Below are 13850 nucleotides of genomic sequence, written 5' to 3' on the forward strand. Positions count from 1 at the left end.
ATGGGCTCTAAATCCAGACTACCTGTATTCAGGTCTTGGTTCTATCAGTGTTTAGCAAGTTACTTAACCTCAATTTCCCCATCTATAAAATAAGGATGATAATAATAATAGTACCTACCTCATAAGGTTATTATGAGGATTATATCAGAAACCCTCAGAAAAGCATCTGGAACATATTAAGTGGTCTGAAAAAGTGAGTTAATATTAGTATTTTACTTTTGCTATCAGATTTCATATATTCCAATTGTTATACTTTCTTTTTATTCCTTTTCCCCCTCTTTTCTTGACTTTCATTGATAGAATTTTATTCTGCTGCTTTAAAAGTCCTGCATTCAATACTTTCCTTTATGATATCTGTCCTAAGAGCTAAACTCAAAAAATATTTATTTATTAAAATTAGCAACATTTTCACCTTTCCCCTAATAATAGTCTAATACTATTGGCGTAGTACTCTAACCCAGTACTACTCAAAGTGCCATTCCAGGAGGAGATAAGGAGCTTGAACCTGAATATAAATCAATACATAGCTTCCTTCATCAAGAAAGTCCTATGAAAATAATGTCAGCTGAACCAAAGAGTTAACTCATGACATAGCTAATCTGCATTCTGGTGCAAACTCCCCATCTCATTGAGAACCATTATCAAATAGCTTGTGAACCACCCTTTCAGCAGCATTTCTTTTGACTGCTGTCATATCATTCAAAATCTCATTCCTCTCCAAACCCTATATCTCTCACAATATTAATATTGTCTAGAATTTTAGCTGTGGGCTGTTATGAAGGTACTTTTCTTTGTTTCTAGTCTATTTTTTTAGAGTTTTAAAATGTCAGGTTTAATGACATATAGTTTATATACAGTGAATTAACCCGTTCTAGTGCACAATTCTGTGTACAGTTTCTAGTGTACAGATACTGTCAGGTAATCACCACCACAGTCAAGATGATAGAATGTTTCCATCACTCCAAAAAATTCCCCCAGGCTCCCTTCACCCCAGCATTTCATAATCATTGATCTATTTTCTGTCTCCACACTTTTGCCTTTTCTGAAATGTCACTTAAATTGAATCATAGCATAGTTTATTAGACCTGGCTTCTTTCACTTAAAATCTTTTGAGATCCATCTATGTTCTTGGATATATAAGAAGTTTGTTCCTTCTTAATGCTGAGTAGTATCTCATTGTATGGACGTATCACAGTTTGTATAGCCATTCACCCGTTCTTGGATATTTGGGTTGTTCCTAGTTTTTTATAGCTATGAATAAAGTTCCTAGCCTTTTTTTTCTAAGACAACAACAATAAATTTAGCCTAAATATTTGGCCATTCTCTTGCTATATGTACAGTATCATCTCCTGAATATGTTTCTCTTCTTGTTCCATTATTATTCCTTCAAGAATATCATCCAAATAAGTCTTTCATAAGAATATTTTTATTCCATCCTCACATTCTAATGATAATCTGGTTTAATAGGAACTATTACTTTAAAGTGATTGTTCTTGAATAATTATATATGTAAATATTTTGCTTGAGATAATGCTTTCAATCTGAGGCTTACTTCTTTCTTTCAACCTTGGAATTTACCTTTTTTGTCTTCAAATATTTCTTCCTCTCTATTTTTATATCACTCCCTTTTTGTTCTAGTTGTACCTTTGATATGTTAGAAAAAATTTTAAGTAAGCTACCTTATTTTATTTTTTAAAACTTTCCCCCTGCTTCTGGAGAGTTGCTAAAACTGCTCTTCTGATCACTAATTCATGTTCAGCTGCATCTGTTCTACTATTTATCCCACATTATTAACAAATACCATGAATAAATATTCATTCTATTATATTTTTCATGCCTAATATTTCTATTTATCTTAGCTTCATAATATTTTTCTTGATTTATATTGCTAATATCATACCTCATCTCCTTTATTTAAAAATCTCGGTCCATATGCTCTAATAATTCTGTTTCAGATGGTATATGTTATTCAGTTGTGGTCTTTTGATAGTTGTATTCCTCAGGTGTCTAGTTATTTGTCCTGTGAATTCACAGTCCCCTGGAGTTTCAGCTACTGCCTGTTAAATGCACCCAGTTAGGCCAGAGAGTTTGGAGTGGGAGGGTGGTGACGAGCCCAGAAGGAAGTGAACCGCATTTTCTGACATTATACCAGATCATTCCTCCACTCAGGTTTCCACCCCTCAGGGAGAAGCAGCACCGAATCGAAGCAAGAACTAGCAGCGCAGCGGGTGCAGAGGGGGAAGGACAGAGGCGTGAACTGGGAGAGCGGGGAAGAGAAGAAAAGATCGGTCTGCAGTTGTTTTTATTAATTCGTCACCCCAGCAACACTTTTCTGCTGATCTAACATTACCTGGACAACTGCCCCGCCAGTGCCTTCGGTGGTGGCTACCATTGCAACGTTGAAGTTTGGCAATGTGGGAGGGAGTTCAGAGCGGAATCCAGAATTCCTTCCCCCCACCCACCTCCTACACACGCACAGAACAGGCAGTCTTCAGGCTTCCCGGGGATTTGTTCTTGTTTTAGTTCCTAGAATCCGCGGTTCTCCAGGCTGGACGGTGCGGGAGAGAGCCAGCCGCCTCGGGGAACGGGAGACCCCCGAGTGTCTGCTGAGGGACCGCCTTGAGAGCCTCTGTCGCCTTGAGTGTCTAGGTTCAGTTCCTGCCTCTACAGCTTACTTGCTGTGTCTCCTCGAGCAGGTTACGTCGCCGCTGTCCTGTGCCTCAGTTTCCCTCACCTGTAGATTAGGGATAGTTTCCGCCTTGGTGATTACTTAAGAATACTTGTAACGCGGCCATTACAGCGCCGGGCACACAGGGGACGCTGCTCACCTGTTAGCTTCGTGTAACACACCGCTGCGCTGCTCCCGCGCTCAGGACGGACGTGCCGAGACGTTCCACCTCCGGCCCGCGCGGCGGCAGACCACCTGTTAGCGGGGTCGTGTCGGGCCGGCTCTGCCCCGGGGCCTCCGCACTTCCCCGGGCAGAATGCACCTCCTGGGAGCCGCCGCCGCGAGGTGGTTGAGGCCGGCGGGCAGGGAGGCGTCCGGGGCCTCTTCCGAACAGGACAAGACACCGGCTGAGAGTGGAATGAGCGGAGCAGCAAACCGACGCGGAGCAGGGGCGGGCCGGGCGGACGGCGGGGCCCGCAGCCTCTGGGGAGGGCGGCCGGGACGCGGGCTCGGCGCACGGAGGCGGCCGCGGGGCGGCGCTGCGCCCTGCCCGCCCCCGCTCGGCCGCCCGCCGCGGGCGCTGCGTCCTAGTCCCCGGACCCTACTGCCGAGCGCACCATGCAGTGCCTGGGCGCCGAGTACCTGGTAAGTGCCGGGCCTCGGCTTTCGGGGGTTGAGCCCCGGGGGAAGCGCCAGGCCCCTCCTGCACGCACCTGCCCCGTCGGCACATTTCTGCCTCCCCCACCTCTCTGGGATACAGCCGCCGTGCCCTGGGGACACTTGGCTGGGAGGGCCCAGACCCAACATAGGTGCGGGGTCGGGGGCGCGGGAGACGCTGGCCCGCGGGGCACGGATTTGGGGCCGCTGCCTTCAGGTGCACCTCCAGGTAAGGACAGGTACACCTCCAGGTAAGGACTTGGCGGATTGGGGAACTAACGTCTGCTTCGCACGGAGCAGGTGTTTCGGGCGTGGTGAAAGAGCTTCAGATAGCCACGTTAAAAAAAAAAAAAAAGATCGGTTATTTACAGCAATCTTCGAGTAGGTGTGGGTTTGGTTTTCAGGTAGAGTCCACCTGGTTATTTATCCTTTTCTGCTCAACTCTCCCTTTTTCTGGAAGGTTTCTGAAGAGAGAGCCCCCAGGCAAAGAGAGTGGCGACCTCAGATTTATAGAAAATGCACAGATACGGCATGGTTATTCCTGTTCTTTCTCTTTTGGACTGGTTTGGTAAGTGTGGGTGCTTGGCAGGGAAGAGGCCAGAGTGTCCCGAAATAACTGTGCCCCAAATGTAAATCGCTTAAAGTTTGTGCTGCAATAAGAGACTTATGCCTTTAGCCCGGAATAAACATGCGAGTCTTCGGGAGTTCTTATCACGCTGTCTTCTTGCTGCAGGCCATCTTCCAATGGCTGACGCCATTACGAAATAGGAATACCAGTTTGCAATGGGGTCGTTATATAGTAGGGCCAGAGTGTCTCCTCTTATTAACCGAGCTCAGTGAGTGGAAATTATTTTACCCAAAATCAAATATTCCTCAAGCTTTTGCTGTGCCTCTAACAAAGGAAAATCCAGGGAAAACCTAAAAATAGATTACTTTTACTTGAGCTGAGCATATGCACCCACTGTTAATATATTGTGTTTAGCAACGGGCACTTGCTATAAACCCTCTAGTTAAATAGGTAGTAATTTTTCCTACTCTAGTTTCCAGATGTGTACGACTGCTTGTAAACCTCATCAGGCTGTGCAATGTTAGTCCTTAGTCTTTTGGAAGTTGAATCTTCACATTTTTATACTTATTTTGGAGTTGTGTGTAACAGCAGAAAAAGCCTCACTCAACTTTTTCAAAAAGTCATGTTCATGAAATCATCCATGCCAGGTTGAGACATTCTACTTGCTGCATGGTAAATGATTAATTTGTAAAGCCCGATAATAACTACCAGATTGTGATTACCTTTGATGAAAAGAATTCAATTTGAATAGACCCTAAAATATCATGTTTGTTCCTCTTTCCAAGTAAGAAAGGTATTTGTTCACTTGTTGACTTTACCGACTGGTTTTAAACAGACAGACTTGGTTACAGGCACAATGGAAGGTTGGACCTGAAAAGTATAACCGGGTGTTTTTGTTGCTTATATTGTGGCCCTTGGAACTCTCCTCTAGGAACCTAGAAAGACAGTGCACCAACAACACCTTCTGCTTAACTTTCCCACAGATGGTTAGTGTTTTTAATCTGCATCTGCTGTTGTATAAATGCAGGGAGCAGCCACCCTGCCTCATACCTGGCAACTTTGACTTTGGGCTGTTAATGTTATTTAATAACCCCCTCACTGTTCAAACCTGGTTGTCACTACCAGACTCACAGCCCAGCTGCTGTCTGGGGAAAGGATTTGTAGAAGACCCATCACAGCCTGAAGAATTATAAACCAGCTGAGAGGTGGCGCAGAGCTGGAAACTACTTTAAAATTACATTTCATTTGCAAAGTAAATCTGAAGGTTTCAATTTGCCCAAGTTTTCTTTACTGCATTCAGTTCTAATAATAAGAGTTCCTTCTTAGCTGACTGACTTTTAGTATCTTCTGCAACATTTTTTAGCCACAGATATTTAAAACAGAGCAAGGAGTGTTTTTTCTGTCTCTGCTGTTTTGCTTCCAGGTCTTGTGACAGACATCCTGACCTGTGATGTGTTGAACAGGGTTATTGATGGTGGTGCCCTGAGTTAGGGCTGGACCAAGGAGACTTGGGGGAAAGGGCCAGAAGTACAAGCAGGGATGGTCTCTTGCAAATAGAAAGAGCACCAGCCTGTATTTATATTTGCATAAAACACGCAGAACAGAAAGTCTCAAAGTTTGGTCCATCTCTGCCTCTGCTTACCTCTGCAGTGCCTTCTCCCAACTTGCCCTTTCCTATTTATCTTTCAAGACTCTGTTTCCCTGATCTCCCCAGACATAGTTGACGGTGACCTCCTTGGTGGCCCCACCAGGCCAGGATATGAACTTCCTGTATCACGTGTCATATGGCATTGCAATTGCATTTTTGAAATGAGGACAATGATGGTTTAAAGTAGTAGTTTTATGGCAGGGGCTCAGGAATACCCAAATCCCATCCCCACCCCCCACCCCCCTAAATTTTCCATTCTTCCCCACAAGCATTCCAAGGGAGATAGCACATAAAGAATGATGGTAAATGGAAAATAGCCCTTCATTATTAGATCTCTGGTGAGCGGGCAGAAGCACATGACCCCTTTCCTCCAAGTCCAAACCTTACCACAGTCGAACTTGGAAGGACAGGAGACAAGCATATCAGGGCTCAGTCAGCCTATCATGCCAGCCATGTGGGCACACAGACAGTCACACCTACATCCAGCCTTTAAGTAAAGGGTGAGTGACCCTGTCTACTAGCAAAGGTGACCCGCTCATTCTGGAATCTGACCAATCGACGGAAGAGGAGCTTGGGGAATGGAGAGGGATAGGGAGCCTCCTTCCCCACAGGGTGTGCTCTTGATAAGTCCTGCTGGTTCTTCTGGCCTGAGTTCCTTGAGGACAGGGTCTAGGTTTTGTAGATCTTTTGTGTCCTCTACAGTAATGGAGTCTCTGGCATGTACTGGGCCCTTGAAGAATGTTTGGTTTTTTTTAAATTTCTAAATTAGTAATGAATTCAGAATATCTGAAACATTTGACTTTGGGACAAGGTACCCTTGGAACATACGGTATCAATATTATATGTCACTGAATGGTGTACTGTATCCTTTCTCCTGGAATGACCTTGTCAGTATCAAGCATTAAATGCTATTCAGTGTATTGTATATTGGGAAACTTACAACAGTAAGTTTATGTTATGGGAAGATACATATTTAATCTTCGTAGAGGACCTGTCAATGCATATTAATGGAACAGTTGTTTGAACTGAAATTTTGAATATTCCACATTCACTATCAGATTGGATAAAGATGACTATAGATTGCAAGATGTTTTATCTAACAGAATTCCTGAGATTCTTCATTTTATTTTAAGCTGTTATTCCAAAACACCATTTTCAGACTTGTGAACAGTATTTTGGTACATATCAACTGTGTTACCTCTATGGAGTCCCCTAAAAGTAAGACAAAAAGAAAACCCGGGTGGGGGGGAGAAAAGAAGGAATGAAGGGGGGGGGAAAGAAAGAAAGGAAAAGAAACAACTCAGGGAAAGAATTAGCATAGCACAGATGCACTTAGAGAAAGCAGGAACCTCAAGAGGAAAAAAAAATGAGTTGTCCTGGTGAAGTTAGACCAAAACCAAAAAATGACGGACTCTTGAGTAAGAGGGTAAGAAGCATAAAGAGGGACGAAAATGGAGAGGAATATATTCCAGTGGATTAGAATGGTCTCTTTACCTAAGCTGCTAAAACAAGTATTAGAATAGCAGGATCCTATTTTGAGTTGCTGATGTTGTTGCTGAAGGACAGAAGTGCGGTGATGCTTGAAAGATTCATTTTTTACCTGGTTCCATTTCATATCAACATTTTCAGGGAGGCGGGGACCATGTTTTCAGGCCTTTGGCCAGGCTCTCACGTGCCCCTGGGTTTTGCTAGATGTTCATCGTGGGCTACGCGGTGGTGGCTGGAGCCGCAGGAAGACTCCTCTTTGGCTATGACAGCTTTGGCAACGTGTGTGGCAAGAAGAACTCCCCCGTGGAAGGGGCCCCCCTTTCAGGGCAGGACATGACGCTAAAAAAGTAAGTATCTAAAAAAGTCCCTGACCTGTAAAGGGACTGCATTTCAAAACTTTGTATAAATTGGTCCTTTAGAGCCTGGAAACTTTTCCCATTCAAAACTCTATTAGCCCAGCTCATAAAAAGGGAGGTGGGGAAGGGGGAAGCCATTCATTCCCAGCCTCGGCCCCTCCTTTTCACGTCTCACTGCCCTGTGCTCGGTTATTCTCTGAAGTCTGTTTCAACACTCTTAGGAACAAATATGCTTTCTGTGGATTCCATTGAGTAGTTTGTGCACTGGCCTGACCTCGCAATCCATAGGCTGTATTATCAATCCCTCTCTTCCTCAGTGACTTCCTCAGGTAGCTCCCTAGTTTTACTACCCCAGAAAATGCTGAATCTGGTGACAGTAAGCTTTGTTACGGTTTGTGCGTGTTTCTCAAGCTGCACAGCTCTGCAGTGACCCCCAGTAAGCATAATAAGTGTTCAGTAATGCTGAAGCATTAGAGTAGAAAAGTTTGCCTTAGTAATTCCCGCATTTGATAGCATGTGGATATTTTTTAAGGTCCACAATTAAACCCAATGAGAGGTAGTGCTCTAAGACATTCTTCTGTTTTGTCTCTCCGTAGACATGTGTTCTTTATGAACTCCTGCAACCTGGAAGTGAAAGATGCAAGGCTCAGTTCCACTGCCCTGTGCGTATCCAGCTGTCCTGAAGAGCAGCTTGACACCCTGGAAGAGGTCCAGCTCTTTGCAAACACCAGTGGTAGGCACTGAGGGGCTGGACTCTCTGTCCCCCAGGGTGGGGTGACCTTCGGGGACTAGATGAGATCCCTGACCCAGACCCTGCTTTCCATGGAAAGTTGAAAATTGTCCTTCCTTCTGGGTGCCTCTTCTTGTGTGGAAAAGGCCATAGACATTTTCCCTTGAGCTCGTTCAATTTCTTTCAGGTCTGTCTGAGTTACCCAAAACCCTAGCTACTCCCCAGTGTTCCCTGCTCACTGCAAGGAATGGTCTTCCCTAAAGAGCACAGAGGAGATAGCCCACATTTTGGGCCCAAAGGCAGAGTAAGATGAAGGTCAGAGAGCTCTGTGCACATGGGCATATTCAGTCCTAGAGAGGCCTCGGGTCTAATTGCCAGCAAGTAGGTTCTTTCATTAAATTGTTGAGGCCAGTGGATACTTGCAATGACCAGTGGGATAGCTGTAAGTTGTACCAAAAGCACTTGTGTAGCTGAAGTACCTGCTCTGGGCCTGTGGTTCAGAGTTTTAAGGCTTAAACAAACAAAGGAAAGTAAAAGAAATTTGAGCAACACACTGCAAATTTTATCTGCCTGAGAAATGGTGTGCCAGGTTTTTAAAATTATTTGCAAAGCCGGGTTAAAAAAATATCAAGCCTCTATAATAAATCATCTTCAAATAACCTTCAAATAGTTTTAGGACCCATCATATAACTTTCAGTTTTGCATTTTGGGTTTTGGAGAGAAAGAAAGAGAAGCCCTAACTCAGCCTCAGATTGCATGCTGATTCTTTTTGTGTTTAGACCACCTGTTTTCTATATCTGGGTAATGGATTCTGTCTCTTTCCTGGTTTGGTAAAATGGCTGTGTTTTCCTTCCTGGCTCCCCTAGGAGGATAGGCCCAGCATAGAAGGATGGTACAGTCTATGTCTTCTGCTTCTAGGGTCCTTCCTGTGTGTTTACAGTTTGAATTCCTTCAACTACACCCAGAGTCCACAAGCAGACTCATTGTGCCCCAGGCTACCAGTTCCTCCAAGGTAAAAGCTTCCATACTTTTTCCTTATCCATCAACAGAAGTTATTGGGTACTTGGTGCATGTCTGTTACTCCTCCAGGTATTGTGGAAAGCACAAAGGAGACATGGGATAGAGCTCCTGCCTTCAAGGAACTTACAATCTACAGGAGGCCAGGGATAAACAAGAAGGGATTATTTGCAATATCCATAATGTACAATGGATTAGTAACCAAGCTCAATAAGGAGAAAACTTAGAAAACAATACAGATACACAATAAAGATGTAGTCTTCAAATAACGTGAGAGCTGGCAAAAGTAATATATGAATTAATCATGCAATGAGTGATTTTAGAAAGTACTTAGTGTAGGGCCGAGCCCGTGGCGCACTTGGTAGAGTGCTGCGCTGGCAGCGCGGCGACGCTCCCGCCGCGGGTTCGGATCCTATATAGGACTGACTGGTGCACTCACTGGCTGAGTGTTGGTCACGAAAAAACGACAAAAAAAAAAAAAAAAAAAGAAAGTACTTAGTGTATTTTTTCTACTCCAACTGTTTATCACAAAGTATAAATCATTACTCTTGCTTTTTTATTACAAGCAGACATTGTTAGTTTTTATAGCTCTAGATTTCTCCATAAGTAGCTACTGTTCCTTTCTTGTCAATGAAAACAGAAATCAAGAACCCACTCAGTGAATTTCTTGCAGTTCACCTCTATCAACTAGTATACTACCTGGCATGCAGGAGGCATCTTATAAAATTTGTAGAATAAAATTGTAATGATGCAGCAGTGGTTGTCATGGTCAATGGCTCACGTTTGCACCATTGAGAAGGCTAAGGGAAAAAATACAATTAATATTCTTTGCCACCATTAGGGTGCTGAGATGTTCTAAAGAACGTTGATTTATTTTGCAATGTCATTCTTTTGAAAAATGTAAGTGTGTTTTCAGTGAATGAGACCTCTGTGCAAAATCCCTGAGAAATACTAATTTAAGTTAAACAAGGCATTATGCCAACTGTCTAGTACAGTGTTATCAAATTCTTGGTTGGGATCCACAGTAAGAAATTATATCACAACCCTAGTACACACATACTTTCATACATACTTAGGTATACAAAATGAAAAAGAAATCTCACAAAACAAGATTTCCTCTTATTACATGTGATTCATACTAATAGTTTCTATTCCCTTTCATTTTTAAAAAAATAATTTATTTCATAATATAACTGGTTGCACATGCAGCTTGAAAAATGCTGACCTAGCAGGTATTTTTTTAAAAGATTCAAATAGAGTTTAACTGCATAGGAGGCAGAATATAGTTAGCCATCCTTCTAACATTATTTCCAAAATAATTACTTGTGTTATAGGAAATTGAAGGTGAGAATTATTATTTTTTTAGAGAATTATTTGCAGAGGGGAGTACTCATTCCATTTTTCTATAATATCTTATTTGTAAAATTCTGGTTATTGTCAGATACCATAAACATGTCTCAATGAAACATAACTGAATCCAGGAAAAAAGTAGAATGTTTTAGTAGGTTGAAGCATAATTATTTAATATTTGGAGAGAATGATTTTTTAAAAAAATGCTATTTGTAACTGTACCTGCAGGTGGAATTGAAAGAGAATGGAATTTTTAACATTGTAATTTAACCAGAATTGAATAAACTCTCCTACTATAAATAGGATGGCAATTATAATTCCACGGGAAGCTCGTATCTTGATACTGATGATGATGATAGCAAACATTTATTGAGCTTTTGATACTTGCCACATACTTTTCTAAGCTCTTGACATGTATTAACTTATTTGGGTTTCACAAAACCTCTGTGTGGTAGAAATTGTTTTTATCCCTCTTTTACAGCTGAGAAAACTGATGCAGAGAGAGGATAAGGTCACACAACCAAAAAGTGGAAAAGCTGGCATTCATACCCTAGCAGCATTCATATTTGTGGCTATAATCCAAAATAAACAGTCAAGGCTGGGGTGGTTTTATTTTGCCTGGCAAGTAGCCTCTGTAGACTCACATCAGCTGCGGGGGAAAGTCCTGTACTGTGTGTCCTAAGGTCACCATCTCTTCTACCTCTCAGGCCACTACTAGTCCTTTTCACCCTCAGTTGTGGACCTTTACAGTACTAACTTTTCAAGTGAAGACAAAACTGTTGACTGGCTGGCCTTTCTTGGACCAAATAAGGGAGATAGAAATAGCCTTGAGGGCTCCATTTCCTTTTCCTACACAAGCAAGTGTTTGTTTAAGATGGAAATGATCATATTTATCATGGAAGAGCAGTGCCAAGATTGAAAAGCTGGAAAACATGAGAAGTGTGGCTATAGGGCCAAAGAACATTTTCTAAATAACTCTTTTTGACTGAACTGATTGTTTCTTCTTTCTCTGTCAATCACGTGAGGTATAACATACCCTTTTAGAGCAATAGCTGGTTATCAAGAAGGTTTGCATACCTAGATGTGAGCTTTTAATTGCAGGGGAAAAGTACTGCAGAATATAAGCAACATATCTTTTTCTCTTTGGTGTTCAACGTGATACTGTATTTTGAATCTCGCCAGTATTTAAAATCTAAAAGCCTTGGGATTTCCCCACCCAGTAAATTCTACTTCTAGGTGCCTGTGTGTATCACTGAATCATTTGCTTGGATGAATTCCATATATAGGGTCATTAAAATATAAAGGCAGCTCTCCACATTACTTCCTGTGAGTTTGAGTGGCTTTGCTAGTGGAAAGAAGAAAAGCAGAAGTGGGAAGAAACCTCAGGCAGATGCATCCCTGCCCCAGCTAATGGAACACTCATTGGGCAGCTGGCCAGCCACCCAAGGGTGACCCAAATTTAAATGCTTCTCTGTGTCACCCTCAAGGATAAGATAGGTCATTCTTTACCAGCAAAAGATTATTAAATGCTAAAAACATCACAGTTGACAAAACCATGTTGACAAAATTAAGGCCTTAGGGAGGATTGTGCCTGGGGAAAAACAAATAAAATGACATTAAATCTTTATCCGATCTTATATTTTAGAAATACTAAATGAAAGTTCAGAAGATGTTTGCTTTCAAAATAATTCAGATTTATTGGTGTTAATAATCTGTTTAGTAATAGAAAAGAAAAAGAAATTCAAGGTTTAAAAATTGGAAAGCAGGAGGTAAAATTACTACCCTGCAGATGGTATGACTATAGACCTGGAAACCTTAGAGAACTAAGTGAAAAACTCCTACAGATGATAAGAGAACTCATTTAGGTAGCATGGAACAGAATGGATATACTGAAACCTGTAGCATTCATATATTTTTAAAAGACTCCTTTTGCCACAGCAAGAAAAAACACATGCAAAAACACAAAAGTGCCTAGAAATAAATTTAATGAGAAATATACAAGAACCATAAGAAGAAAACTTTAATATGTTCTTGAGGACCAAAGAAAGCTTGAACAAACAGAAAGGTATACGGTGTTCTTAAAAACATAATGCAACATTATAAAGATATCATTTCTCTCTGCATTATAAAGATTTCATTTCTCCCTAAGTTGATCTATAAATTTATCATGACTGCAATAAAAATGATAATAGGATTAGACCCAAATTCTTACAGGAATTTAGTACATGATGAAACTGGCATCTCAAATCAGTGACAAAAAAATAACTATTCAACAAATGGCGTTGGGACGACCAGTAGACATCTAGAAGGAAAAGTTGGATCCATACCTCATGCCTTGTATGAATAAATTCCAAATGGATTAAAGTTTTGTTTTTTTTTTTTGTCTTTTTCGTGACCGGTAAGGGGATCGCAACCCTTGGCTTGGTGTCACCCACACCGCGCTCAGCCAGTGAGTGCACCAGCCAGTCCTATATAGGATCCGAACCCGCGGCCGGAGCGGCGCAGCGCTCCCAGCGCCGCACTCTTCCAAGTGCGCCACGGGGTTGGCCCTGGATTAAAGATTTTAATGTCTGAAATAAAACCAGAAGGTCCTAGAAGAAACCATGAGAGAATTATTTTATAACCTGAGAGTGGGGAAAGGCTTCTAACTATAACTTAAAACTCAGAAGACAACTCAGCATCCGGGAAATGCAAATCAAAACCACACTGAGATACCATCTCACCCCAGTTAGGATGGCTAAAATCCAAAAGACTCTGAATGATAAATGCTGGCGAGGTTGCGGAGAAAAAGGAACTCTCATACATTGTTGGTGGGACTGCAAAATGGTGCAGCCTCTATGGAAAATGGTATGGAGGTTCCTCAAACAATTGCAGATAGATCTACCATATGGCCCAGCTATTCCACTGTTGGGAATATACCCAGAGGAATGGAAATCATCAAGTCGAAGGTATACCTGTTCCCCAATGTTCATCACAGCACTCTTTACAATAGCCAAGAGTTGGAACCAGCCCAAATGTCCATCATCAGATGAGTGGATATGGAAAATGTGGTACATCTACACAATGGAATACTACTCAGCTATAAAAACGAATGAAATACTGCCATTTGCAACAACATGGATGGACCTTGAGAGAATTATATTAAGTGAAACAAGTCAGGCACAGAAAGAGAAATACCACATGTTCTCACTTATTGGTGGGAGCTAAAAATTAATATATAAATTCACACACACACACACACACACACACACACAAAACCGGGGGGGGGGAGAAGATATAACAACCACAATTACTTGAAGTTGATACGACAAGCAAACAGAAAGGACATTGTTGGGGGGGAGGGGGGAGGGAGAAGGGAGGGAGGTTTT

General features: G+C 42.1%; 1 protein-coding gene across 1 annotated transcript in view; it reads left to right on the forward strand.

Moving 5' to 3' along the window:
• Positions 1-3286: 3286 nt before the first annotated feature.
• The window catches only part of SLC44A3 (solute carrier family 44 member 3), a 68025-nt gene continuing 57461 nt past the window's right edge, over positions 3287-13850 (forward strand). Inside the window, exons 1-5 of the mRNA XM_063105796.1 lie at positions 3287-3313; positions 3786-3893; positions 7234-7376; positions 7982-8118; positions 9034-9127. Coding sequence (XP_062961866.1) covers positions 3287-3313; positions 3786-3893; positions 7234-7376; positions 7982-8118; positions 9034-9127 — 509 coding nt within the window. The remainder of the gene's footprint in view (positions 3314-3785; positions 3894-7233; positions 7377-7981; positions 8119-9033; positions 9128-13850) is intronic.

The sequence above is a fragment of the Cynocephalus volans genome, chromosome 8, assembly GCF_027409185.1.
Source record: "Cynocephalus volans isolate mCynVol1 chromosome 8, mCynVol1.pri, whole genome shotgun sequence".
NCBI classification, from domain to species: Eukaryota; Metazoa; Chordata; class Mammalia; order Dermoptera; family Cynocephalidae; genus Cynocephalus; species Cynocephalus volans.